The 25,730-nt window shown below is 40.2% G+C and overlaps 1 protein-coding gene across 2 annotated transcripts in view; it reads left to right on the forward strand.

Moving 5' to 3' along the window:
• LOC115359217 (guanine nucleotide-binding protein G(s) subunit alpha-like) overlaps window positions 1-25,730 on the forward strand; it is a 41,671-nt gene that overhangs the window by 1,704 nt on the left and 14,237 nt on the right. For both annotated transcript variants that reach the window (XR_003928233.1, XM_030051571.1), the window contains exons 2-8: window positions 1,626-1,698; window positions 5,038-5,092; window positions 5,327-5,446; window positions 12,013-12,110; window positions 23,985-24,039; window positions 24,891-24,964; window positions 25,436-25,494. Coding sequence is in view for 1 of the 2 variants with exons in the window: in XM_030051571.1 (XP_029907431.1) it covers window positions 1,626-1,698; window positions 5,038-5,092; window positions 5,327-5,446; window positions 12,013-12,110; window positions 23,985-24,039; window positions 24,891-24,964; window positions 25,436-25,494 (534 nt within the window). In the remaining variant the exon portion in view is untranslated. The remainder of the gene's footprint in view (window positions 1-1,625; window positions 1,699-5,037; window positions 5,093-5,326; window positions 5,447-12,012; window positions 12,111-23,984; window positions 24,040-24,890; window positions 24,965-25,435; window positions 25,495-25,730) is intronic.

The following is a 25,730-nucleotide window of genomic DNA, read 5'->3' on the forward strand; positions in this document are numbered from 1 at the left end:
AATAATGGGTAAGTTTCCACGTTTTGTGAGAGCCTTTTTTGCCCTTCAGCAGTGCAGCAACAACAAATGAAGTAGTTACATGATATTACAATGCCACTACATCATTTCCAGTGTCTTGGTACAGGACAATCAAAAGTAGGCCTTTTTACTGCATTGTTGACAGAACCTGGGAAACAGTGGACACCACCATTTGTGTGGAGCAGAGGCACCATGCAGAGGCCGCAGGGCCACCAATAGGTTCTCTCTCTCTCTCCACATGGCATGTTAAGACAGGGCTCCTCACAGTTTGTGATTTGTTGTATATGTGTGTGTGCGTGTTTTATGTAGATCTTTTTGTCCTCATCATGGGTGGTTTAGGTCCACAATTCTCATGTTTGATGCCATTTTTTTTAGACTCCATGCTCACAGACGGCACCTTCGCATAATCCTCTCCACGTTGGCCGCTCAGCCCCCTCACACTATGAGCCTGAAAATAGATATTCTCAGATCCGTCACTGCAAACTCTACAGAGGCAACATTTATTTTTCATTTGATGAAGCTATTTGTAGCGTTATCATCGAGGCCTTCATGTCACGTTACTTCAGGCCAGGGACGGTATCTTATCGAGCCTTTCAGGGTAAGAGGGCAGAGTTGGGATTACTAGATGGTTTCCCTTGAATGACTTGCCTAATCTGGAAGGCATAATTGATTCTAGATTTGTGCCTTTGGCCTAAACAGCAGAGGCTGTAGTCTGGTTGTACTCTAGCTGTGAAGACTCTGGGTGTTCGTGTAAGGAGGCAATGTGGCCCGGGCCTCTTTCATTTCCAGTTGTTGACACTTTTGGGATTGGTGTTCTTTTCCCCTTGGACTTGTGCAATGGTCCAGAGCCTTTATCAGTGGAAGGAATGCAGGGATACAGTGTGGCAACATGCTACGCACACTATGTGTTAAAAGCCAGCATTATGGATAAGACATTGATTTGTTGCTTAACAGTTCTCTGCCACCTGTCCTGACTGCTGGCTCATTTCTGCTCTAAAATACACATTGAGCCAATATTGTGAACTGATCACATCTAGCCATTAGCCGGCTTCATCCTGCTCTCTTCCCTGATGCTGAAAGTCCCTCTCACATCTGAAAGCTGTGGATAAGAAAAAGCAAGATGATTTTGGCTCCGCCTGTCTCTCTGATTGGCTATATTATGGTCTCACCATCTTGCTCATGCCTATTAAAACATTTTCAGACCCACGAAAGGGGACAGTTTCATTATTAAAAATCGGGCCTAGGAGTCAAGTCACCTGCTTAATGCTAAAGTGCCACAGTAGAAGGGGTCTTGATTAACTTGTGAAGCAGGACAGTGCTTGTGTTGTACTAGACAGGATCAAAGTTGTCACTTGATCACACATCTTTACACTCAAAAAACGGTAAAGTGAGTTTGTCCTGCAGAACAGCACAACACCAAAACTTGACCCGTACGAGGGCGCTTATCCCAGATGAACTAACTCTTGGTTTTCAAACCAATTCAACTAGACTCAGCTTGATCTTGATCCTGGTGCCAGCCCACAGTGTTGTAGTCACTGCCATGTAAGGAGTTTTGTCTACTTCTAAACATCTTTTGACTGATTTCTCTCTCTTCTCTCTGCTTCCAGGAGCCGGTGAGTCTGGGAAAAGTACGATAGTCAAACAGATGCGAATATTGCACGTTAATGGCTTCAATGCAGAGTAAGTGTTGGTTTCCCTCATGCTTTATATTAGAATCTCTGTTGTTAATTGTCGGTTGAGCTACTGAAACACTACAGATGGTTTCACTGGTTTTATGTATATTCACAAAGGAGTAACCAAGAAAACAAGAAAACAAAATAATCCTCACTTGCTGTAAATAGTCTGAAATTTCAAATGAAATTTGGTCATTCTTTACCATTACATGTACAAATTGCATTTAGTCTTGAAACATTCTCTATTAATACACTAATGTGGTAAAAGAGAATAGCACTAACTTTTAGTTCTGAGAAAATGTTATTTCTCTGTGTCCTAGACAGTAGGTGAATTGTTGTTATTCACAGCTGTCCTATATGCATAGAAAAAAGAAAAAAGTCAGTTTTGTTAATATATATACAGCTAATGATTATAATAATATATTCTGTTCATGGTGATTATTATTATTAACAGGTCCAGACCAGTTGCTCTACCAACATATAAAAAAAAGTCAGCCCATGGAAGGATTATTTTGTCATGTTCTAACTAAGCTGTCTAATATGGTTTAATGAGAAAAATGATGACGCTAAATGTACTGGGGATGTTTTTGAGTAAATATTCACAGTTACATGACTTTAGAAGAATTCTTTATCTGTTTCAGATTTACAGGGAAACGTTGCCCCGGGTGTTGAAACCTCCCTGTCTTGTGAATTTCCTAAAACTCAACCCCAACTTGATGCAATGGAAACAAAGTCACATTTTTTCTATTCCTGATCATTCATTTCCTAGAAAGGGGTTTTAGTGTAAGAGCACCATCATGTGCTTATTTTTGGGTCATGTTGAACAGATGCTCCCATTGACCCAGACGCCCTGGTGTAATGACAAATCCACAGTAGGCTGTGACTCCATTGTGTTTGCTCCGGGGTTTGTTGCACTTGGACCGGAGTGTTTTACCTAACTGGGTTCCCCCCCTGGGGGCAGACAGTGCCAGTCAGGGCAGGGTGCTGGGAGAGGAGGGTGAGGAGAGAAGGAGATGATGGGGAGGGACTCAATAATATAGGAAGAGGATAAGAGGAAGGGAGGATGTGAGGGGAGAGTGAGAGAGAGTAGTATGGCCAAGGTGGGAAGAGACTGGTATGGCAGTTCATTTTAGATGTTTTTGTGTGTGTGTGTGTGTGCGTGCGTGCGTGCGTGCGTGCGTGCGTGCGTGCGTGCGTGCGTGCGTGCGTGCGTGCGTGCGTGCGTGCGTGCGTGTGTGTGTGTGTGTGTGAGAGAGAGAGAGAGAGAGAGAAGGTTCTAGTGTGAGGAATGTAGTCTTTCCTCCTTGGTCGTACCCCAGCCACTCTGTCTCTACTGGTGGAATAAAAAAGTGAGAAAACCCCACTCATAATGTAAACACCAATCAGTTCAGCAGGCTTTAAGCAACTAATCAGTCAGAGTGATTAGACTGCTTAAACTTTTGTTTGTTATTCTTGAATCTTTGATAAGTTAAGGAAGAGTAAGGAGTTCAAGTCAGTACTAATAAGTAGGGCTGACATTATTTTGACAGATATTGAGATTGCAAATTTGTGATATCAGTCATAATTTTAGGGCAGATGAGAATTTTTTCATCCTAATTTTCATTTTTGGTGGAAAAAAATAAAATGATGCGATTTTAGCTGGTGTCTGTACTAAACATACTTTCGTACATGTGGATAATACAGTTTATAGGTCAGTGCATCTCTATAGCACCACAATACTTAATTTACAGTGCTGTTTTGTTACACATTTTACTTTTATCAGAAAATAGCATCTCTTGCAATTTGGATAATGCACTCAGTCATATTGTGATTTTGATAATTTTTTGAGTAATTGTTCAGCCCCTCTTATAAACATGAATAGCTACTCAGAGCTGCTTATATCTAGAGAGTCAAGGCTCTGTTCTCCTAATGTCTTATGTGTATAGCCTGGAGCATCTCAATTTACAGTTATTAGGAAACTGACTTTATGAAATCAAAGTTAGTCTGAACTTTTGAATGCAAAATAACTTACCTCAAAGGACTACAAGTATCAGCTCAACAAGAATCTTCCCTTATCGGTGGATAATCATCCACCATCCTGTTGAAGTCGCATTTTCTGTTTTTCCAACTCCGTTTTGTTTGGTGTGACGCTCCATGTAGGTCGACTGGATTCTTCTCTCTTGTGTGTGGTTATAACAGACATTTGAAAATGTTCACTAAGGGAGCGCATTGGCCCTAGGACATAGGAATCCATTTCAAAGCTGAAATTGAGTGGTATTGTCCTTTAGGACATTCTTAATTAGGTTTAAGTTTCAGTGACAGCAGCAAATAATAGTGCACTGTTACTTTTTTTTCCCAGTTTACACTGAACACATCCATTACCAACAGATATTCATTGAACACTGTTCATTTGAAATCTTTCAATTCAACAAATATTGTATAAACTTGGGTGTTACTGGGTTGATTTACTTTACTGGTGGAGAGCAATGGCTGCAGCTCAAACTGTAATGCTACTGCATTGTGCGCTCTCCTTTAACACAGTTGCAGCCTAAACTTTGCATTGTTCTGAAATACTGAGATATTTTTGATCATCTGGTGTATATATTATAATGCAGAGGAAATCACATTCTGATTGTGTAAGTGGGCCTAAGGTTGCCTCAGTAACACGGGGCAGAGGAATTACTGTGTTAAATCTGATTCTCTATAGTCAAACTTCTGTTCAGTCAGGTTTCAAATAATTTCAAACCAAAGAAGCAGCCGCGGTACTTGGATTTCAACTCCACTGTGTACATTGGTGTCACTGAAGGCCACAGGTCACAAGAACCGAGTTCGGCTGCAGTGTTTTTTGGGGGCATCTGAAATTATTTTTGTTTATTAATTACATTATAGCATTAAATTGATGAAACAGAAGAATGCCATTATATTTGCCAGTTAAATCTTTTATAAATATCCCATGTTCCCTTGTTCCTGTTGCTGCCAACTCTTAAAAAATATTGCAGTCTATGTAGCAGTCTAATGTATAATAAATTGTAAAGGCCAACATTTTGCCACTGTACACCTTAACATGACTTTTAATCACAAACATGACATTTCTTTGCCGTGATTTCAATTTTAGAATAATCAGCATGTTTTTTTCCAAAGAATTGTGCACGGTCAGCTGATATCCAAGTTCAGGAAAAATTTTTTGCCATTCCCCACGAAGCCCTCTTTGATAAATAATCAAAAAAAAAAAAAAAAAAAGGTGGATGATGGATGGTCATCATCACCCTTAATAGTTTGATTTATTTCTTTCTTTTTGTGGCACATGTATGTATGTAAAGCATATTTTTAACAAACTACTTAACCTCCAAATTCTTGTTCTTCACAGGGAGAAAAAACAGAAAATTCATGATATTAAAAACAACATTAAAGAAGCTATAGAGGTAAGACATATATATTTTAACAGGTTTTGGAATACCTTTTAAAATTTGGGGTAATGAACACTATGGAATAATACAAATACAACAGCTTTGAAATAATGTTGAAGCAGAAAACTATTGAATATTATTATGGAGAATGTCCAGAAACCCTGCTGTACTTTTTCCAGAAATGTCTCAATGTCGATAGGTTTTTCAGTGAATGAATGAACTTTTTCTTCCTGTCCTGTCTCCATTCAGACGATTGTGACTGCCATGAGTACACTCACACCGCCGTGCCAGTTAGCCTGTCCAGCAAACCAATCCCGAATTGATTATGTTCTGAACCAAGTAAACCAGAAGGATTTTGAATTTCCTTCGGTAAGTTGCAGCTTATTTCATTGCAATTAATTGACTTTCTGACCTCTGTTGTTGTTTTTAGGCCTAACAGCAGACAGCGGTTTATTTCCATCTTAAAATCCCCATTTTAGCAGTTTGATCCCATATTATCCCCTCTGAGATCTTTTATCTGGAGATTCATGAAAAGTGTTATGCCATCAAAGTATTACTTAGTATTACCAGAGGCAATTTATAATTAATTTTCCAGCTGCTGAGGCTTATGGCACACATGTATGTACAGTTTTGCTAACTGGTCGTGCAAATTGGGCACAGTTGTTGTACAGTACGTCGGTCATAAATTTTGTCATTTAAATGGAAGGTCGTATTCCATTTAGCGTGCTGAATCCTGTAGACCTCCTGGCTATGTGTGCTTTAGGTGAGTGAACTTACCTTCGCTGGCAGACTGTAAGAGAGTGTCTGGGCTGTTTACTGGGTGGTTCAGTAATTAGCAGGTGTGCTCCCGCTTGGGACGCTGTCAATTGAATGAGCCTCTCACCTGAGAGATCCACACCGCCTATTAACACTGATTGTCTGTAATAACCCTAAATGGGTCTGGTGGGACCTGTCCTGCAGAAACACAGAGACTCAGAGGGATTCCCCTTGAGCTTGTGTCTGCTCCAGGGCCGTGCTGAGCTGTCAGGAAGTCACTACAGGCCCGCACTGGTTACACTGCTGGATCTCTAATAGTTTTCTCTTTTTTTTCTCTTTTTATTGACTGCTTCCATGTTAAGAATATTTTTTCAGTGTGTGAAACTTATGCAGATTATTTGAAGGCCAATAAAGTAGAATTTATCCCGAGTTTAGGCAGCTAACTTTATAGATTAATTCTTTAGATTGGTGGCACTTGGCAAGACTTTGGCAGAATAATCTAGTCAGGAGCAATAGGATCTCGTTTCTTTAAAGCAATTTGTGGATCTATGTGTTTTTTTTTCCTGTAAGCAATCTTTGGGTCCTACTACTCTTGTAGAAACATTGAAGTAGAACTCAGGATGCCTTTATTTTTCATGTCATCTCCTTTTCCTTTCACAAGGCAAAATTTATGTGAGCAGAGCATGGCAATAACACTTTGAGGGTCTGCCCTTGCAAGAATACACAGGTGTACTTCTGGTACTGTAAGGTATGTCAGATGAAATCATGCACCAAATGGCATATGTTATGCCATTATTTGGCTTTCAAAGGTGAGGTTTCACTCTAGTTGGCCCTCTAAAATAGCACTGTAACCAACACCTTGCTGTAGACATGCTGCAGTGAAAACCAGAGTCCTGTCTGATAGGAGGACAGGGTCACCTAACACTGCCCATTAAACTCTAGGTTCACTGTGGCCTTCAGGGCTAAACTGTTACTACTTTTAACTACTTTTAACCACTTAATTAGATGTAAAGCAAATATTTGTAAAAAAAAAAAAAAAAAACCTGTAATTTCTTCAACAAAGTTGGAGGTTACATGACAGCAGGGGAATGCTCCATCTGCTTCGGGTTTTTTTTTTTACAGCATGGTTGCTTGAACGTTTAAACTGGCCATTTCCACAGTAGAGACTTTTGTTTAGGAGCTGCGTTTCCAGTGAAGGCTGTGTGTATTTGTGTGTAAGCAAAAGGCAGTCTCCTGATATTGTCTCTTGTTACGTCATGGCAAATTTGTTATGCGGGCCTATCTCAAGCTGACCCTTCCCTCAGGCTGTCAGTCACTAGATTTCTGCTTAAGACCCACAGTGTCTCCATAGAAGAGAAAGGATTGCATTTGGATACTGTAGTGAGTTTTCCCTTTTTTGTACATGGGGCGGGCAGCTGTCATTATTAACAGTAATACTGGTACAGTGACAGTTGGTTACCTAAAGCAATTTCCAATGGTTTGTCATTTCCCTGGAAAAAGTTTGCTTGATTCATACTTCCAATGAATGGATGGCTGATTGTTTGGGAGGAGAAGAGAATAGAATAGAAAACTATCTTGTAAACCTGGCCTCTCCTCCAACTCCTCCACCTCCTCCTCCTCCTCTGCCCGCTTCCCGTGCCTGGCCTTAGGGCCTACTGGAAACCAGTTGGACTGGTTGACTCTGCCTTTCAGCCGGGGAGGGAGAGAGAGAGCGAGAGCGAGGCATGGGTTCAGTCTCCCTGGTCTTTTTTCGATTTCTCTTCGATCCTCTCGCCTTGCCCTTATAAGTTTTTTAAAAATCATTAATATTATTTATTGTTGTTCACAAAGGAGTCCTAAATCTTGTTTTCATCTAGAATACTCTATCAAGGAATTGTTAACAAAAAACGACGACGAAATGAAGAAATAAAAAGCATTGCTAGGATTCTTTACCTCTGGGCCTGCCTGCTCCGAGCTTCACAACTGTACAATGATCAGTCTTTTTTTAAATTGTTTGAATCCACCACATAGGTGATGATTTTGTGCAGTTGTTTTAGTTTTTAAGTAGTGACATCGCTTCCTCTTCTCTTCTTCCAGTTGATTGGTAGTGGATATGCAGGGCTCCTCTGTAGTTAAGCTGGATATCAGGACATTTTTGAGAATCTTATGAAAGTTTTTTCTTATGTGTTTTGTTTTGTTTTGTTTGCCCTGGACCCGCCTTCTGTTTACTAATTGCATGTGTCCCAAATGCTGGCAGTGGTGATGGCAGAGCTGGTCTGCCTGGGTGATGCAAAGCTGCAGAGGGTTGCTAGCTGTGCTTGACTCTCACACATACAGGATAGACACAGTTGTTTTTTTTTGTTTTTTTTTTTGTTTTTTTTTTTAGAAATAGGTGATCTCACCGGATAGTTTGCATTTACATTTGCACTCTAAGCAACAACTAAATGTAAAAGTCAAAATTTCCTCTGTATACTGTGTGCTGTCTATAATAGTAACAATGTGGGCCATACAGGAAGTGTATGTAATACTTAAGTTCACTTGGCAACCAGCAACTAACATTGTTATTCATAATGCTATCAGGAGACAGTTTCTGCATCTGTTTCATTGACAGTGTATGGAAAGCTGACTTTGTAGGTTCACAAGTATTTATTTGAGCTTTTAGTCTTACTGTAAATGTGCTGGATTTACCTTGTCTCTGCAAGGTCATCCTGCTGTCGTGGTTCATATGACCTAAGTTTTATAGTCGTTGTCTGTTGAGCCACTCCGGGTGCTGGAAATGAAATTGCTCACCACCACATTTTGGTTTATTGACTAACAAATAATAAACATAATACACATGCCTTCTCATTTCAAACTAAGTGGCTCTGTGAACACAACACTCTCAAGTCTTGCTTCATAAGAGCCTTACAAATCTATACTAAGCTATGCAAGATCAGCGATAACATTGTGCAAATTTAGGATTATTGTAAGAGCTAAATCAAGTTTGGAGCAGGTTAATAGCCTTTTTGGGTAAAATTACTATCTCCTAGTTGGTGTTCAGGTTGCATAATGATTCCTCGAATTATTCAACATGGTCCTTTATTTTTATTTTTTATTTTTTTATGATTAACACTTTATTGTTTTACAGTAAAGATAACATAAGAACATTCAAATAATAGCACATAAGATCGTTTAACCATGAGACATAACAATCACCAGCCTGAACATGGAAACAAAAATACAAAATACAAATACAAAAAAAGGATAAAACAAACAAACAAACAAACAAAAAAAAAAACATACACACATTATACATGCACATGTCCATACTCAACTCAACTCAACTCAACTTTATTTATAGAGCACCATACATCCATATATGCACCTACATGCAAATTTACATGCAGAGACAAGCATATTCACATCTACACTATCATATATGGATACAATATGGTCCTTTAAATGTAAATAAGATGATACAGCCAAATTTCTTGATTTCTAGCATAGCATGTTGCAGCATGACAACATGTTGACACCAGTGCCTTTAAAAACAACACATAACAGATTCTTCAGGCAATTAGTAGAAAGACCTGAAAGATTAAGACAATTAAATGTGTTCGCCGTAAACAGTGTAACTTGTTGGGCAACTTTGTATTGTGGCAAGAAAAAATATGATGTTTTGCCATAAACAAACAAACAACACTGCTACTACTAAGAAATGTCCTTCCAGTCTGACTTCACACCATTCATGACTCACATCACCCATTGCAGCCATCCCATCCATTAGGGGAGACTCCTGTACACCTCTACTTACAGGGAACACAGAGACCATAAGTGGAAGTTGTCACTTTGTCATTTTGTGAGCCACAGATTAGCATCTCTGCCATTTGCTGTGTTGTCCAAAATCCCTATGGGAAAATATGAATGGGTGTTTTTGAAGAAGGCTGAACCACGTTTTGTTACAGGGGATAAAATACACCCCCCAGCCTCACCTGTTTTGAATTTTGATCTTTTGTTAATTTTAATGGTTTGCTAATAAAATGCTAACTATTGGGGAAAGCAGACTGCAGTAACATGAGCAACTTCCTTACCTCTTGTTTACTCACAAGATTTGTTGCCAAAGTGTAATCTTCAAACTGTATTGTAAAGCTGCAAATGATTATTCTCTTTGTCATTTAATCTGTTGATTTATTGATTTATTGATCTATTTTTGGTGAGTCAGTTAATCATTTAGTCTGTCAAGTGTCAAAAATAATTACAAAGCCCAAAGTCTGATCAGCAGCCAAAAAAAAAGCAAAGTATTAATTTTATGATGTGAACAACAGAGAGGTCAGCAGATCTTGAATAAGCAAATGTTTGAGATTTTTACTTGATGCTCTAAATGACTAATGATTCATTCATTATCAAATTAATTTTCTGTTGATCAGCTCATTGATTAATATCAGCTAATCATTTCAGCACTGCTGTGTTTTACATTCACATCATTAAAATTCCCATAGGCTTGCACTGAATAATTGTTATAGTTGTTATTGTTCATATATGTTTATCTTATCACGTCAAACTGCCTGATAGCAAGCTGACTATTGTTGTCTATTTCCCAAACAGTCACTATTTTCCCAGGAAAAATCAATACAACAAGTGACGGAAGGATGAAAATTCTTGCGATATAGTTAGCCGATGTATTATATTTAATGGAACCAAACAAATTATGGCTATTACAGTGTCACATAGAGCAGACTTTGCTTTTGGTGTTTCTTGCAAATCCCATTCATCCAAGGAGTTTTGGACTACACACAAAATGTTGGAAATGCTAACTTTATACAAAGTGACGCCAGCCTTCGGTTCCTCATTGCAGTGGCCTGATTACTTTGGGTGCAAGAGGAGCAGTTTTGCGAACGACTAGCCCATACTGTAAATTGATTTTTTTTTTTATTTATTTATTTTTTAAAATGTTGGCAACACCGTATGGGTCATAATCGGTTATTTGTGCCTGACAGCGTTCTATGCAACCGACTGAAGACCATAGTGAAGTGATAGGCCCAATGTAGTGACAGCCAAGCCTTGTGTCAGTACAAAGCTCTCCATTCCTCCATGAACTCAATGAACCGCTCTGTTTCCTGCCTCTGTCAGAGTCCTCTCATCTGCTGCTCCTCTCTGAATGGGCCGAGAGCCTCAAACTACCAAATCAAGGGAGGGAATATCAGTGCATTTCCCCTTTGACTCTTAAACTTTTTCACCCACTGAGATCCAAATGAGAAATGTGGCCCTCTCCTGGGATGCGGGCTCATCGAAACACGCCTCCTCCCCATTTGGACACCCACCTGCCCCTGCTTTCAGCGTGTTACCATCCACAACTGTTTGAAGTGGCTCGTGCCCAGTGCGCTGTGTGCAGTAAAGGCTGATTGTAATCACGAGGCATCCAGTCCTGATATGAGAACATTCCTACTGACTCTGCAATTACTGCCGTGTTTTTTTGTTTTGTTTTGTTTTGTTTTGTTGTTTTTTTTTTTTTTTGCTTTAAATTTGCTTCATAATGTGGCTGCCTATTATTATGATTATTAAAGGAAACAGATGCCATTCTATTTTGTTTTAATTTTTGTACAAGTTAACTGTATAACACTTATTTTCATTTGTTTATTTATTTATTTCTGTTTGGGTTGCTCTATTCTGTTCTGTTCTATTCTACTCTATTCTATTGCTGATTAATATGATTGCTAATGGAAATAATTGGCATTGTTTTTTTTAATAATTTTAAAGTGATGTACAAGTTAACTGTAGTACATTTTTTCCATTTTTTTAAATCAAGCATTTACGGTTTTCTGGTCTGTTCTCGTCTATGTATTGTACTGTACTGTACTGTATTGTATTCTGTTCAATTCTGTACTTTTTTCTCTTCTCTTTTCTCCTCTTCTAATGTCTTTCCTCAGGTGCACCTCTTTTTTCCTATGGTGAACCCCAAGAAAAATTAAGAACAGTATACTTTGTTACATTTAATTTACACATGATTTTTTTTCATGATGTTCGACTGCCACAGCTGATGAAGATTTCTGTTTTCCTGCTTCCCAGTTGTTAATTTGTTATTACATCCTTGCTCATGTGGTCCTGTGCATGAAGACACGACACTGACTTCCAGTTGTAGTATGTTGTGTCCAAGCCTTTGTTTGACCCAGACTTCTCTCTCTCTCTCTCTCTCTCTCTCTCTCTCTCCCTCTTTTCTGGAGGAGTTCTATGAACATGCAAAGATCCTCTGGCAGGACGAGGGAGTCCGGGCCTGCTGGGAAAGGTCCAATGAATATCAGCTCATCGACTGCGCACAGTAGTAAGTCTCCTTTTCTCTCTCGCTTTATTTCTCTCTCACACCCCTACATACACACATAATTAAACATACACAGAACTTTCACAAAAACAGATACCCTCTCGAACAAATGGTTTCTCTCTGTTTAACACATGTGCACTCACAACACGCTCTTTGGCTCGCGTAATGTCAGGTGTTTGGGTGTTGAGCCATGTGGTTTATGTGAGCACAAGGAAACAAGGTTCACGAGGTGACTGTGAATGCTGCGCTACCTTGATAATGACAGGCTGTTTGTTCTACTCGGTCCGTATTAGCAATAAACAGCATAGATAAGAATAGTTGACTTCACACAACTGGAATCCATCAGCTTCTGTTACTACTTTCGAATAATTTAATTGCTACCTAATAATTAATAATAAAGCACCAGAATAAGCCATGAAACTTGTGTTACTTTGTTCGTTGTGCTTAAGTCCTGATTGGTTTATTGAGCTTCCTATTAAGCTGGTTCAAGTTAGTTTTATGTGTTGGGAAATTAGTGGAATGTTTTCATGGCCACTTTATAAAGTCACTTAGCAGTCCTGCTAAAACCACCCGGCCACTAACCTTGATGTGTGTGTGTGTGTGTGTGTGTGTGTGTGTGTGTGTGTGTGTGTGTGTGTGTGTGTGTGTGTGTGTGTGTGTGTGTGTGTGTGAGTGTGTAACTGGGGACTGACTGAGATTGCATCCTAGCTCTGGTGACACTTGAATATTTTCAATGCCTGCGTGTTGAGTATCAAACTGCTTTTTATTTATTGTCACAATAAGTGGAGGCATTTTTTCTTCTGTCTTCTTCTCTCAAAGCTGAAACTTCCCTTCTCTTCTCTCCCTCCTCCAGTCTCACTCTCTCTCTCTCGTTCTCTCACTCGTTCTCTCTCCCTCTCTGTCTTTTCTGGTATTTTTTCTTATCCTTCTTTTGATCTTTGTCAGGCCTGCCTCTGTTATAAGGCACGCAGTGGTCACATGAACCCACAGTTCTTGGAAGGCGGAGGCTCACTCGCTTGTGTATGTGTGTGTGTGTGTGTGTGTGTGTGTGTGTGCACATTTGTGTGTGTACGTGCAGCTGTATGGACATACACTGTATGTGTGAGGTCGTTGCTGTATGTCTGAGTCAGTGTCATTGTGTGTATATGTGCATGTCTGTGTGTGACTGTGTTTGTGCATCTGCATCTGTGACTTTTGTTTTTTTGTGCATACATGTTACTGTGTGTGTGTGTGTGTGTGTGTGTGTGTGTGTGTGTGTGTGTGTGTGTGTGTGTGTGTGTGTGTGTGTGTGTGTGTGTGTGTGTGTGTGTGTGTGTGTGTGTGTGTGTGTGTGTGTCTTTTTGAGTGGGGGGGTGGTCAGTGTAGCCTCTCACTAAGATGATCATGAAAACCCTCCCTTGTATGAAATGTGATTATGGACTGTTTTTCCTGAGCACAGTCGTTCATCCAGGAGAGACAAGCAGAGTTGCAAGCTAATGGAGAGAAGGAAGGAAAGAAAGATAGACAGGAGAGGAGGCAAAGGCAAACAGAGAGAGAGAGAGAGAAGGAGAAGGAGAAGTAGAGAGAGAGAGGGAGGGAGGGAGAGAGAGAGGGAGGGAGAGGGAGAGAGAGAGAGAGAGAGAGAGGGCTTCCCTGCATTGCGGGGTATGTCATCCTCCTCTTCTCTCCTCTCCTCTCCTCTCTCCCACACCCAGCAGCTCCAGTATTATGGATCAGATGCTGGGCTGGGTGGCCAGACCGGAAGTGCTCCCCTCCCCCCACTGTGTGCTTATGTAAACGGAGAAGCAGAGAAAGAGAGAGGGGAGAGCTATTTTTAACCCAGGCAAGCTGCAGAAGGAGAAAGAATGAGCGAGTGTGTTAGGGGAGAGAGAGGGAGAGGGAGAGTAAGAGAGAGGGGGAGACAACTTTAGCATTATTGATGAAGGTTGTTGGCATTAAATGAAAATGTCATCCCTGTATCCCTTTACTAGCATGGGGGAAGTCAGGGCACCCCCGTGTTTTTTTTTTTTTTTTTCTTTTTTCCACCCTCCATCCCCGTTTCACCTCCACAGATGAGGTCTGAGAAGAGAGAGGTTGACGGGGCGATGATGCTTAGCTGTCTGAGAGTCACTGAAGCCCCCCGACTGTCTTTCTGCTCCGTCATGGTCCTCCCTGATTTGTGTGTGTGTGTGTGTGTTTTTTTTCACGTAGCACTTCCTGACACCTTATATGGTCGCAAGCCTTGTTTGCGAGGATGTTTTTGTCCTTGATTACATGTGGATGTGTTGTGTTCCGTCTGACTTGCTGAGGCTGCTGTAACTGTAGGCAGTACGTATAAAAAAAAAAAAAGTCCAAACATCACAACTCTGTCCCCCTAACAAGACCGAGGTGAAGGATTTGTTTTGTCCTTGTAGATAAGGGTCCGCTTGTCATATTTCTGTGTGTTCATCAATACAGAAGAAACCAAAGTGTTGTCATTCACTATCTTAGTCCTGAAAATGTTAGGAGATTCTCCTTTTGGCTATAAATCACCAACTGCAATTCTGAAACGAAATGGTTCCTTTACAAGGAATAGTCATATGTGAGTCACGCTGTAGTTTAGTGTAGCTTTTACCTATAAAACAAAACAACACCAAAAAAAATCATTCATGGAAATTGAAAGCTATATGTTTTAGTTGTTATTATTGTGAGCATTCAGTTTTTAACTTAAAAAAGGGTAATGGTCTGCAAGGGATGATGAGCAAATTTTTGCAGTTGCATAAAGTTTTTGCAGATTTAACTTCATGGAAAAAATAAAAACAAAAGTATGTATACAGTCCAGAAGAACTCGGCTCGACAAACATATTTTAAGAAAGAACTTGACAAGAATATTCAACAACTTACACAAATTATTTAGCATAACTTACATAGCACTTTCAAACTATAGTACATTGTATGTAGCTTACAGTTTATAGCATTTTAAATATAGTTTATGATTTATAATATAGTACTATAAACACCAATAGTATTTTAGCCTGGCCTCTTGCTTGGAATTAATACTTGGCTTACAAATGCATGTGATTTCTGCTACTACAGTTGTTAATTTTCAGTAATACAATTGACCTACAACTAATAACATTATTGAATAAAATACAATAATTACATAGTATATTCTAACATCAACAACAATAGACATGACACCCATAGTTATTATATTATAGCGAAAATATTCAGTGTATTTAAGTAACAGTTGATTTTATGGTTTCTATTTTTATGTACACTTTTATGTGCCTTAATGCACGGAAAAAAATCCATAAAATATAGTAGGGCACACACTGAAAATACACACCTCTCAGTACTCTGTTCTGTTCTGCTCTGTTTTCTTTTATTTGAGTCTGTTCGATGGCACCAGTGCACCACCACTGGACAAGCTCTTTTCTGAAGGCAGCCCACCTCAAGTCCAACACCGTCTCCAAATCACTGCACATCATCTCCTCACCCCGCTGATTGATTGATTGCGGTCTTTCAAAAAATTACAAGGGAAAAAAGGATCTCAAATATTATTAGAAAAAACATTTTTCAGCATTGGTTGGGCCAGTGATAACTCTCAAGTAATGCTGTTCAGTTTTTTTCTTTTTTTTTTTTTCTATTTAATTCTGCCTGTTTCATCCTAGCTAGCCATGGTATCCCATCTGAACAATGCTAGGAAAGCCAGTATGAAAGCAGCTAGAAAACATCTTCAACTGTGAGACACTACTACACAGACCAGTTAATGGTTTGAATGCGGGGAGCTTTTCTTGCCTTCTGTCTTCATTTGTGTATTTGCACAGCACATGAGAGTGCAAACGTTCTTGTTGTGTTTGGGACCGTTATCACTGCATCTTCATGTCACATGCTTTTGTGGTTTTTACTGTCCTTCTGTAACTCGTCTTCTTCTTCAACCATGATTTGCCCTGATTTGACACGACTTTGATAACTTAATATAGCTCAGACCTTTTGATGCCATTATGTTTTTTTTTTTTTGTTTGTTTGTTTTTGGTTTTGGTTTTGTTTGGGGGGGCACCAGGAGTTCCAGTATTTGAGTTCCCATTTTGCACTTTCCATGAACTCAGCCTTTGGTACCAACCCAACCTTTGAAAAACTCAGGGTGTAAGAGGTTCCAGGATTTTCTTGAGTGTAATCTCTAGGCCTGCACTACATACCAAGTGCTATCTCAACGTGCCAGTTAACTTTGGCCCTGATTTAAGCCTTTAAATTGTGCAAAAACTTTCATCATGTGCAAAACCAGTGACATAACCCCTGATTGGAAGGGATGTCCCGAGATGATATCAAAGATCGGGAATGGGTCCAGATCCAAGCATTTTAGAGTGATGAGGGCTGGCTGTAAAGCACGGCCTGATCAAATTCCAATCAATTTGGTTTAGTCATTTCTAAAAGTGGAGTTAGAAGGATGATGATTCTGTCATGGCCGGAGTAGAAAGTCGACGCTCACATAGAGATCATTTCAGGCATTTACTAACGAGCTTGGGCCATACATACAAACGAGTTAGCATGAGAATGACAAAGACGGGAGAGTGAGACGTCTTTTTATATCACTAGGTAAACAACATCTGGTGACTGTCGTTATCCTAAACACATGTGAAAGACATTAACTGTCCCCAGTATAGATCAATAAGTTCCACTTCTGCCCAATTTACGTTGAATGTCGCAAGATGCAGCGTTGCAAATTGTCAATTGTCATTTCCACTACTTGTGACAGTAAACAACATAAGGAAGGACAGTAAACACGCCGTTTAAATGTCGGTGGAGTGGAATTATTTTGCTTTGCAAACTGAAAGCAGAAATCATTTTAGTGCCCACCAGTGGTTTCAGTAAATCTGGGCCTGGGCAAGTTCTGATAGGTTAAGATAAGGGGGAATAAAAGTGGTTGAACGCTCCCTAACGAGATGCTTAGAGGAAATGGAGAAAAGTGTGTGTGAGGGAGAGAGAGAGAGAGAGAGAGAAAGAGAAGGAATGTGGTTTATGTCCACATACGTGCCGGCGTGTGTTTGTGTACGTGTCACCCAGATGTGATAGCCAGCTGCGTTTTGCCACCGTTTTTATTGTGTGTAGATTCTTTGAAATCCTCTCCCAGCGATAACGTGGGTCTGTCATGTGGTGGAGTCACCCCAATACAGGCTTCCTGAACCCCTTCCTTCTCTTTCTCTTCTTTACTCTCTCTCTCTCTCCTCCTCTCTCTGATGCGTAGTGGTGTTTCTGCAGGGACAGAAAATGGCTGGGATTGAGTGTCTGACTCATCGTGAGGAGGGAGGGAGTGAGGGAACAAGAAAGAGGGGAGAGTTAGGGATGGGGATGAAGAGAAACGGATTTAGGGAGTGGGGGGTGATACTCGGTCTGATGTAACCTTAATATTGTTTGACTTGTTTGCTTGCAAATGTCCAGGTAAGCGTGAGACACGTTACCTGTCCTAGTGCAAGCTGGGTCAGTTTGAAAGTTTTCCTGCCAAGTGTACGGCTGATTTTTTTCCTTTTTTTTTTTTCAGTTCAGGATCTTTCAGAAAGTTTGCCGCCGTGTCCTGCTGCAATCTCACTATATTGTGATTGTCACAAAGCTGTGTATTCAGTGATTGTGCTGCTCCCAAGTCAGTCGCTGTGTCACACACTAGCTTTCCCATTCCCACTGTTAGTTGTTTTCTTTCTTTCTTTCTTTCTTTCTTTCTTTCTTTCTTTCTTTCTTTTTTCTTTCCCTGACCCACTCCATTCTCTGCATTTCTCTCTCTCTCTTTCTCGCAGTCTCCCTCCTCTGTCATTCTCTTTCTTTTAACTGTTTCTCTTTTTTCTTTCTTTGCTTTCCTTCTTTCTTTCTGTCTTTCTGTCTTTCTTCCTCTGTCTGTCTCTCCCTCTCTCTGGCCCCTTTCCAGTCACACAAGATTTGGAGCTGATTGTCTATTTATAGCGCCTGTGGTTCTGTCGCCATGACAACCAAGCTGGAGGCCAGGGCGCCAGGGAGCTATTTTTGGAGCAGCGCTGTAATGTCAGACACAGCCTTCTCTCTCTTTTCTTTCCTACTCTCTCTCTCTCTCTCTCTCTCTCTCTCTCTCTCTCTCTCTCTCTCTCTCTCTCCCCCTTTCTCTCTCTCTCTCCCTCTCTCCTTGCTCTGGATGTGTGTGTGTGCATGCGTGTGTGTTTGATTAAGGATCGGCTGGTGAAGGCTTGGCTCGGGAGGCTTCTTGCGATGTGAAGCGTTAACATACAAAGAAGCAATAAGCCCGCTGGATTGTTTCAGTCGCCGGGCCGCATAGCGATCAGTTCACCTCTAAGAAACTGCCAAGATCATTTTTGTGTCTGTGAAACTTCAAGTTTTTTATTCTGCACAGAGATAGGTTTCATTGTGCTGAAATAACAAATTAAAGTGTTTCATTTTTGCAGCATTTTTCAGTTTAGTCTTAAATTTGCCCTGAGTATCAGCATTTGGTTTGAATACTGATATAGCCCAGTTTAATGCAGTATGAACACATATGGGTTGCTAAAACGGTTTTGTATTATATAAAGCATTTTGTTGCATTTTTGCCAAAAGTTAAAGATTTGGAAAATAAGCCTTAACTATTTCTGCCTCCAAGTTATTCAACAATAATAGTATCCTAAGCTTTCTTTCTTTTTTTTTTTTTTCCAATCTTGAGTCCTACATTTTACTGTAGGTTCCTGATGATCATCTGTAATTTCCACTCCATTTTATTTAAGGTCCTTTCATGCTCCCAGTTGTTAAGCTTTGTTCCTATAACATGGAACATTTATTTGTTATTTTCTTTATTACTCTGAACTGCTTTCTAGTTTCCCAGTTTGGCAGAAATATTAGGCACACACTCTTTATAAACAACTGGGCCTTTTCAGATTCCTCCCGCATGTTCTTGAAACACAAGAAATGAACAGTAAAATAAATTGCTGATCTTTTTTGGAAAACCCGGCTGACAAAAAAGGGTTGGGACAAATGTGGAATATTTGTCAGGCTCGGGGATGTTATTACTTAAGGTCGTAATCCTGTCGGTCAGCTCATTTTCTATGTGTGTGTATGTTTGTGTGTTTGTGTGTGTGTGCGTGTGCAGCACATAGCCGATCATTGGAGAATTACTCAGACACAGGATCTCCAGATGTTATGTATGTGTGTATGTGTGTGTGGGAGAGAGAGAGGGAGCGATAGAAAGAGACACTGAGAAAGTTGCAAATTAGAAATAACATATGCTTGATAAAATCACCATGGTTATTTACGTGTCAAAAAATATATATTTTAAACAAACTTTGCTTAGTCTGTTATTGCACTCAATTAAAATTAAATTCTGGTATTATAATTAATGTCTTTAAATAAGAGAAATGTTGCCAGACTTTTACATTTAACAGTGAAGTTAAAATGGTGTTAATTTAGTATTTAACTTTAAATGCTTACTCCAGTTTTTGGTGTGTAAATTAGCAATGCTCCTAAACCTGTCCATAGTATTTTAACTACACGAATTTATGATGTTTCCAGTCTAAATAACCAAGTTAATAATTCATCATAATTTTTTAATCCAACTCTAACTGTTAAGGACGCTTTTTCTGTGTCTCTGACTGAGTCAGCACAGTCCATTAGTTCAGAGCAGCTTAATCCCGTGCCGTGTTGAAGATGTATACTATCTCATAATCTGGGTAATCCTTTGTCCTAATCCTGCCACTTTAACAAGATAAATGCATTATGGGACTGTCATCAGCTTTGTTGGGTCAGAGCTTCGCTGTCGACTCTGTAGCCTCTTATGTCCTTCCAGCATATTAGATCTTGGTAAAGGCGTTGAGTGAAGGGGAGTTCTCCCCACAGAGACAGAGTGAAAGTTGAGAAAAAAAATACCCCGCACTGATTAACCTGCAAACTACCGCTGTAGTTCAGATTTAGGCCAACGCTTCAATGTGGCATTTCTTCTTTCAATTTTGATTTTGAGTGTGCAAAGGGTTACAGCTGAAACATGCTGCCGTTTATAGAAGTGGTGGAAGTATTTTCAGGGCAGTCTATTCTAAGAAGCAGGCCTAGATATTGCTGCAATAAAAGGAGAGGTGTAGAAGAAATTGTAAAACTAGTTTTTGAAGGTGGTGTGTTTCTGGAAATTGGAGTGAACACTAAATGTATATCTTCAATTCAAAATAAATGTGTCATAATTTAAAATAGGCCCACACTGATTATATAAAGCTATCTCTTTTGTTTGAAGGCACAGTTTATTTAGGCAACAAAACATTTTATGTCAAACAGATCATAGGACTGAGTGTGTGTGTGTGCATGTGTGTGGAGGCAGGCTTGTCACACTACTCAGGCATGTGTGGTTTCATGTACGGTTTTGTATGTGTGTGTGTGTGGATTTGTGAATGTCTGTTTTCATTTATCTTCTAGATAAAACGCCTTACAACTGTTGAACCTAGAGTACGGCAAAACGATCCAACGTTTAAATATAAAGTTAAAAAAGAAACAGTTATCACCTCTTGTAAATAGTCGGCTATTTTAAATCGCCAGACAAGTGTCCTGTGTGTATTTTCAGCGTTTAAGTCAGCCAGTCTGCTACCCCAGAATAACCCTGCCAGGTTATACATAACAGCCCAGACCTCTCTGTTACTGGGGCAGCCACTATTATTTAGTTCAACTTACTAGGCATGGTTATTATTGGCACCTCTCCTATTAATAGGGAGAACTGCTAAAAATTGAGCAGTGTTTTTGTACTGGGTGCGTCCACGCACCAGACCAGAGCCGTAGATAAACACAGTTTGGTCCTTGCAGCTGTCAGTGGCAGCCATGTTCCCTCTGTCATCATTTAGCGCCGGTGCTGCTGCTTTAACTTTTGTCATTCTGGGTCTTTTTGTTTTCGTGTTTTATTTACGTTGGTCAGCTCAGCGTGGTGATGTTGTTCCATAGTAGCAGAGTCTAGCTTGTCGAGATGGGCTGCCTCACTGTGCCACTTGGCTAAACTGTATTGTGTCAGGGGCTCTGGGTGTGTTGGCTTCCCAGAGCAGAGCAGTGGTGGTGTGGGAACAGCCGGGCCACTCAGTCCCTGCAGGGAGGAGACGGTACCAGACCGGTTGGCTGGTTGTGTGTGTGTGTGTGTGTGTGTGTGTGTGTGTTTATCAGTTTACCAATAAATCAGGCCATTATTTGTGTTCTCTTGAATATCAAATATCAGTGTCCATTTCTTCCCTTTCTAATTGGAAAGAGGTTTTAAGTGTAGCCCTTTTTACAAAAAAAAAAAAAAAAATATATATATATATATATATATATATATATATGAATAAATAAAAATTGTGTGTGTGTGTGTGTGTGTGTGTGTGTGTGTGTTTTGCATTTGCAGTATTCTTTTTTATGTCATTTTGTTTATTGAAGCATTCCATAAAAAAGAAGTTGTTGTTCTTTGTGCAGAAATGTTCTAATTTAAAGATATTGAATATCGGCACAAAATATCTTTTGGGAAGAAAAAAAAAACGTGTTCATCAGTCTTAAAAAACCCACACTGCCCTTGTCTCTGTCTCTGTTCCCAAAACTCTTTGTTCCCTCCTCCAGTATCTTCTGTCATTGTCATGCAGTCTCCCTCTTTCTTCCTGTCTCCATCTATTTTCCCCTGTCTCCGTGTGTCTGTCTGTCCGTCTGTCTGTGTGTCAGTCCAGAGGCTTCTGCAGGCCCGGCCCCCTGTTCCTCTCAGTGTGTTACCTGCAGCCCTCCTGTCACATTTCACCCCTGCCTGCCACATTCCTAGTTATCTCAGAGGGGGTTACATACCTTTGCCCCACGCAGCAGCCACTAGCGAGCGCCTTGGTTCTCTGGTTGTAAGGAGCGGTAGACAGACAGACAGACAGACAGACAGACAGACGTAGCAGCTCGGTGGTTCAGCAGGGTGGGAAATGAACACCAGCCACAGCCAAACGCTGGCAAGCTTTGGCTGTGGCTGGTAAGTTTGTCTGTTTAGCAACCACTTAAGCAGGCACTGAGCCAACTTTCTGCAGTGCTGTTCTAGTCAAAAAAAAAAAGTTGGCTGGTAAAATAGTGACTGTGGCAGGAGTGCCCCATCTAATCTCTGATCTCTAATCTTTTTTTCTTTGTCAATTAACTGTTATTTTGTTTGTTTGTTTGTTTGTTTGTTTGTTTGTTTTTGATTAATTGAACAATCAATTTGTCTCTCAAATGTCACAAGAGATATTTTCAAATTGAAGAAACCCGAGAGGTTAATTTTATAAAAAAAAAAAAAAATTAAACACAAAAAAAGCAAGCAAATCATAGCATTTGTGAAGCTGTAAGCAGCAAATGTTTGGTATTTTTAATTGATTAATGACTCAAAAGGTTACTTGGTTATGAAAATTGTAGGCCTAATTGATAAATTTTCTGTCAATCGATTATCAGTCGATCGATTATTATCAGTTTTGTGGATTTTGCAATTTCCTGTAGACTGTGTCCCTTTTTTTTTTTTTTTTTTTTGCTGTTCCACTGCTGATGCTGTTAGAGCACCCTTAAAGAGAATTGTTGTGGTGAAACCTGCTGGGCTGGTGCTGGATAGATGCTGGCCAGCAGGACCTTTACAGTGGGCTGCCACTGTAGCGAACAGACAATCATGCAATTCTTAAGCGGGCCGTTCCCCAAGGCCTGTGTGAGCCCACTCCTTCTCTCTGCACTGTCAGAGCGGAGCCGCTCCAGTCATTTTTACATCATGTGGTCGTTATTCATCTGAAAGTACTGTCAGGACGGCTGGAATGTCTAAATGTGTGTGTGTATGTGTTGGTGTGTGTGTGTGGCCAGGCCCGTCAGAAAAGAAAAGCAACAAGGCAAGTCTATCCAGTTGTCCAGGCCAGGCTGCGTAGCTGCAGTCCACACGTAGGGTCCATGTTCGCATGTACAGCGGGACAGCGATTTGTCTCATGCTAAGTCATTTCACGACAGTTCCTCTGGCCCAGATGTCAGCTGCTGTTACAGTGAAGAAACAGCTGATACAGCACGGGGTCTTAAACGTCTTCAGCCTGGGATGTGAATGAGAAATTTAAGTCTCTTGCCCTGACAAAAGCTTGTGTAAAACACCAGTCAACCTCAGTGACTAAGCAGAGGGATATAGATCTGTGTGGGCCCATTTTGAGTCCCCACTGAAACCTATGGCAAGCGGCCCTGATACAGTCATCCCGAAAACATCAGCGCAGCTCACACACACCGAGACGCGGAGGTAAAGTAGGCTGATTCTCTGGAACTATAATGTGCATTTGGCACGCTTTGCTAGGTAGGCACTCTGTAGGCCTGCATGCTCACCCACACACACACACACACACACACACACACCGCAAATACACACACACACTTCCACCATGCACACAGAAACAAGCACACATGTACACGCGTGCACGAAGGCGCACACATACACACACCTCTCCTCCTGTGTAAGTACTACTACAGCGGCTCCATTGACTCGGCTCCTCCAGTCTGACAGAGCAAACGGCTGCTGGTGACTCAGACTGCCTGCCTCTGATCTCACTGTGAATTAAAACATGCGCCCTCTGGTGGCTCTGTGGGGAACACCACCTCCCAAGTTTGTACTGCTCTGACTGCTGTTACATGTGCTATGTGCGTGTGTGTGTGTGTGTGTGTGTGTGTGTGTGTGTGTGTGTGTGTGCATGGGGTGGGGGATTCTCTTTTCACCATGTACATTAGTGTAGCATGATAGGCTAGTCAGTATGGTTGACTTTTTGAAGGACCTGTGGTGTTACACTCATTTTCACCTGGCAAATGCAAGTCTAAGCAATGGCAAATGACAGTTTATATATATTTGTGCAGCCACCGGAAAAGATGTGGTTGTATCTTGCAAAATATCAGTTTTTGTTTATTATTTGCCATAAAGATGGCTGCAGGAGACCTAACCTTGTTGTTCTCTTCCTATTGCAGCTTCTTAGACAAGATTGATGTGGTGAAGCAGAATGACTACACACCCACTGATCAGGTAGGTTTTTCAGTGGTGAAACACACGCACACACACAGTATTATGTTGTAGCACTTTGAATTATTGAAATATGCCTGCCTACATCTGTCCTCTGTGATAAACTGTTGCAATACTAGCCAGTTGATATGTATATCGGGCTGGGCAATAATTCAATATTAGTCTTTATTGTCTTTCAGCAGAGTCATGTTGTCATGATTTTGTGATGCTTGGATATCATGACAAGGATTTTTTTTTTTATTCAAAACTGACAAAGTAGGGCATGAAACATTTTAAAGAATGTAATCTGAAAATTTTTAGAAGTTTATTTGACATGACACCTGACGTTACCAGTCTGTTCAGTTGGGATGAACATTAATTTGATTGTTTAATATGTGATTTTCAATACATATGTTGTATTGTGATTACGTACGGATACAGGAAGAAAAAACTCATGAGTATGAGGATATTGATTTCAAACATATTCAGTTTATTTTCAATTTATTTTATTTATATAGCCCAGAATCACAAATTACAAATTTGTCTCAAAGGGCTTAAACATATTGTTCTGATATCTGTGTTCTGTAAAGTTGAATGATTTTAACTTTGCTAATTAATGACGTTTGATTGAAGACAAGAATAAGCAGCTTACTTCATATTATTCTGCAGCCTTTCCCTCCATCGTTCCCCATGCATCCCCTGTTTATGTCTCACAACCATTCTTCTTCTTTTTATGTCCTCATTCTTCTTTCTCTTCCTCTATCAACAATCTCTTCTTCTCTTCCCATTTCCACACTCTTCTCATGTCTCTCTACCTTGTCCCTCCTCTCTGTTTCTATCTCCTGTCTAACCTCCCTCCCTCTTCCGTCCTTCAGGACCTGTTGAGGTGCCGAGTATTGACATCTGGGATCTTTGAGACGAGATTTCAGATAGACAAAGTCAATTTCCAGTGAGTTATTATGGAGTTGTTTTTTTTTTTTTTTCATCTTGGTGCTGGACATTGATCATTGTGGGGAAATTGTCAATAGAAAAGCAGAAATAGAATCTGCACACTCACTTCTCCAACATAGAAAACAATAAAGGCAGTTCTTGTGTTGGAGTATTTATAGTTTTGCTCCAAATTGACCCCCCCCCCCCCCCCCCCCCCCCATTTATAAATAAGTTACACCTACTCTAACAAAAAATGATGGCAACATTAGACATTAGACAAATGATGTTATTTTTAAAGGTAGTTGACTGCATAGTTGATGCTCTGATCACACTTTTACAAACTCACCTGTGTTTTAGATACAGACTTTTCCCCTACAAGATGTCAGCAGCAACCCTGTTAGAATGATGAATCATGGGTAATATCACCAACTATCAAACTCTGTTTACTCTGCTTTACTGTATTCTACTTTTTACTTCCTCTATCTCGCAGTATGTTTGATGTTGGAGGCCAGAGGGATGAGCGTCGGAAATGGATCCAGTGTTTTAACGGTAGGCTAGTTCTAACCCAGACTGCTCTGGCACTGATAGAACTCATTGATTAATTACCATAAGTAATCACTGATTGTATCAGTGTCAGTTATTTGTATCCATGCATGTAGTTTTGTGGGATTCGTGTCCATTTGTTTATTTAAATTCAAAGCTAAGAGGGATGCACGTGTGTATGTATTGCAAATGTTGTGTAGTTTTGTCACTATCGTTGCTATTTTAATCCCGTTGTATTATGT

This window comes from Myripristis murdjan, chromosome 5, assembly GCF_902150065.1.
Source record: "Myripristis murdjan chromosome 5, fMyrMur1.1, whole genome shotgun sequence".
NCBI lineage: Eukaryota > Metazoa > Chordata > Actinopteri > Holocentriformes > Holocentridae > Myripristis > Myripristis murdjan.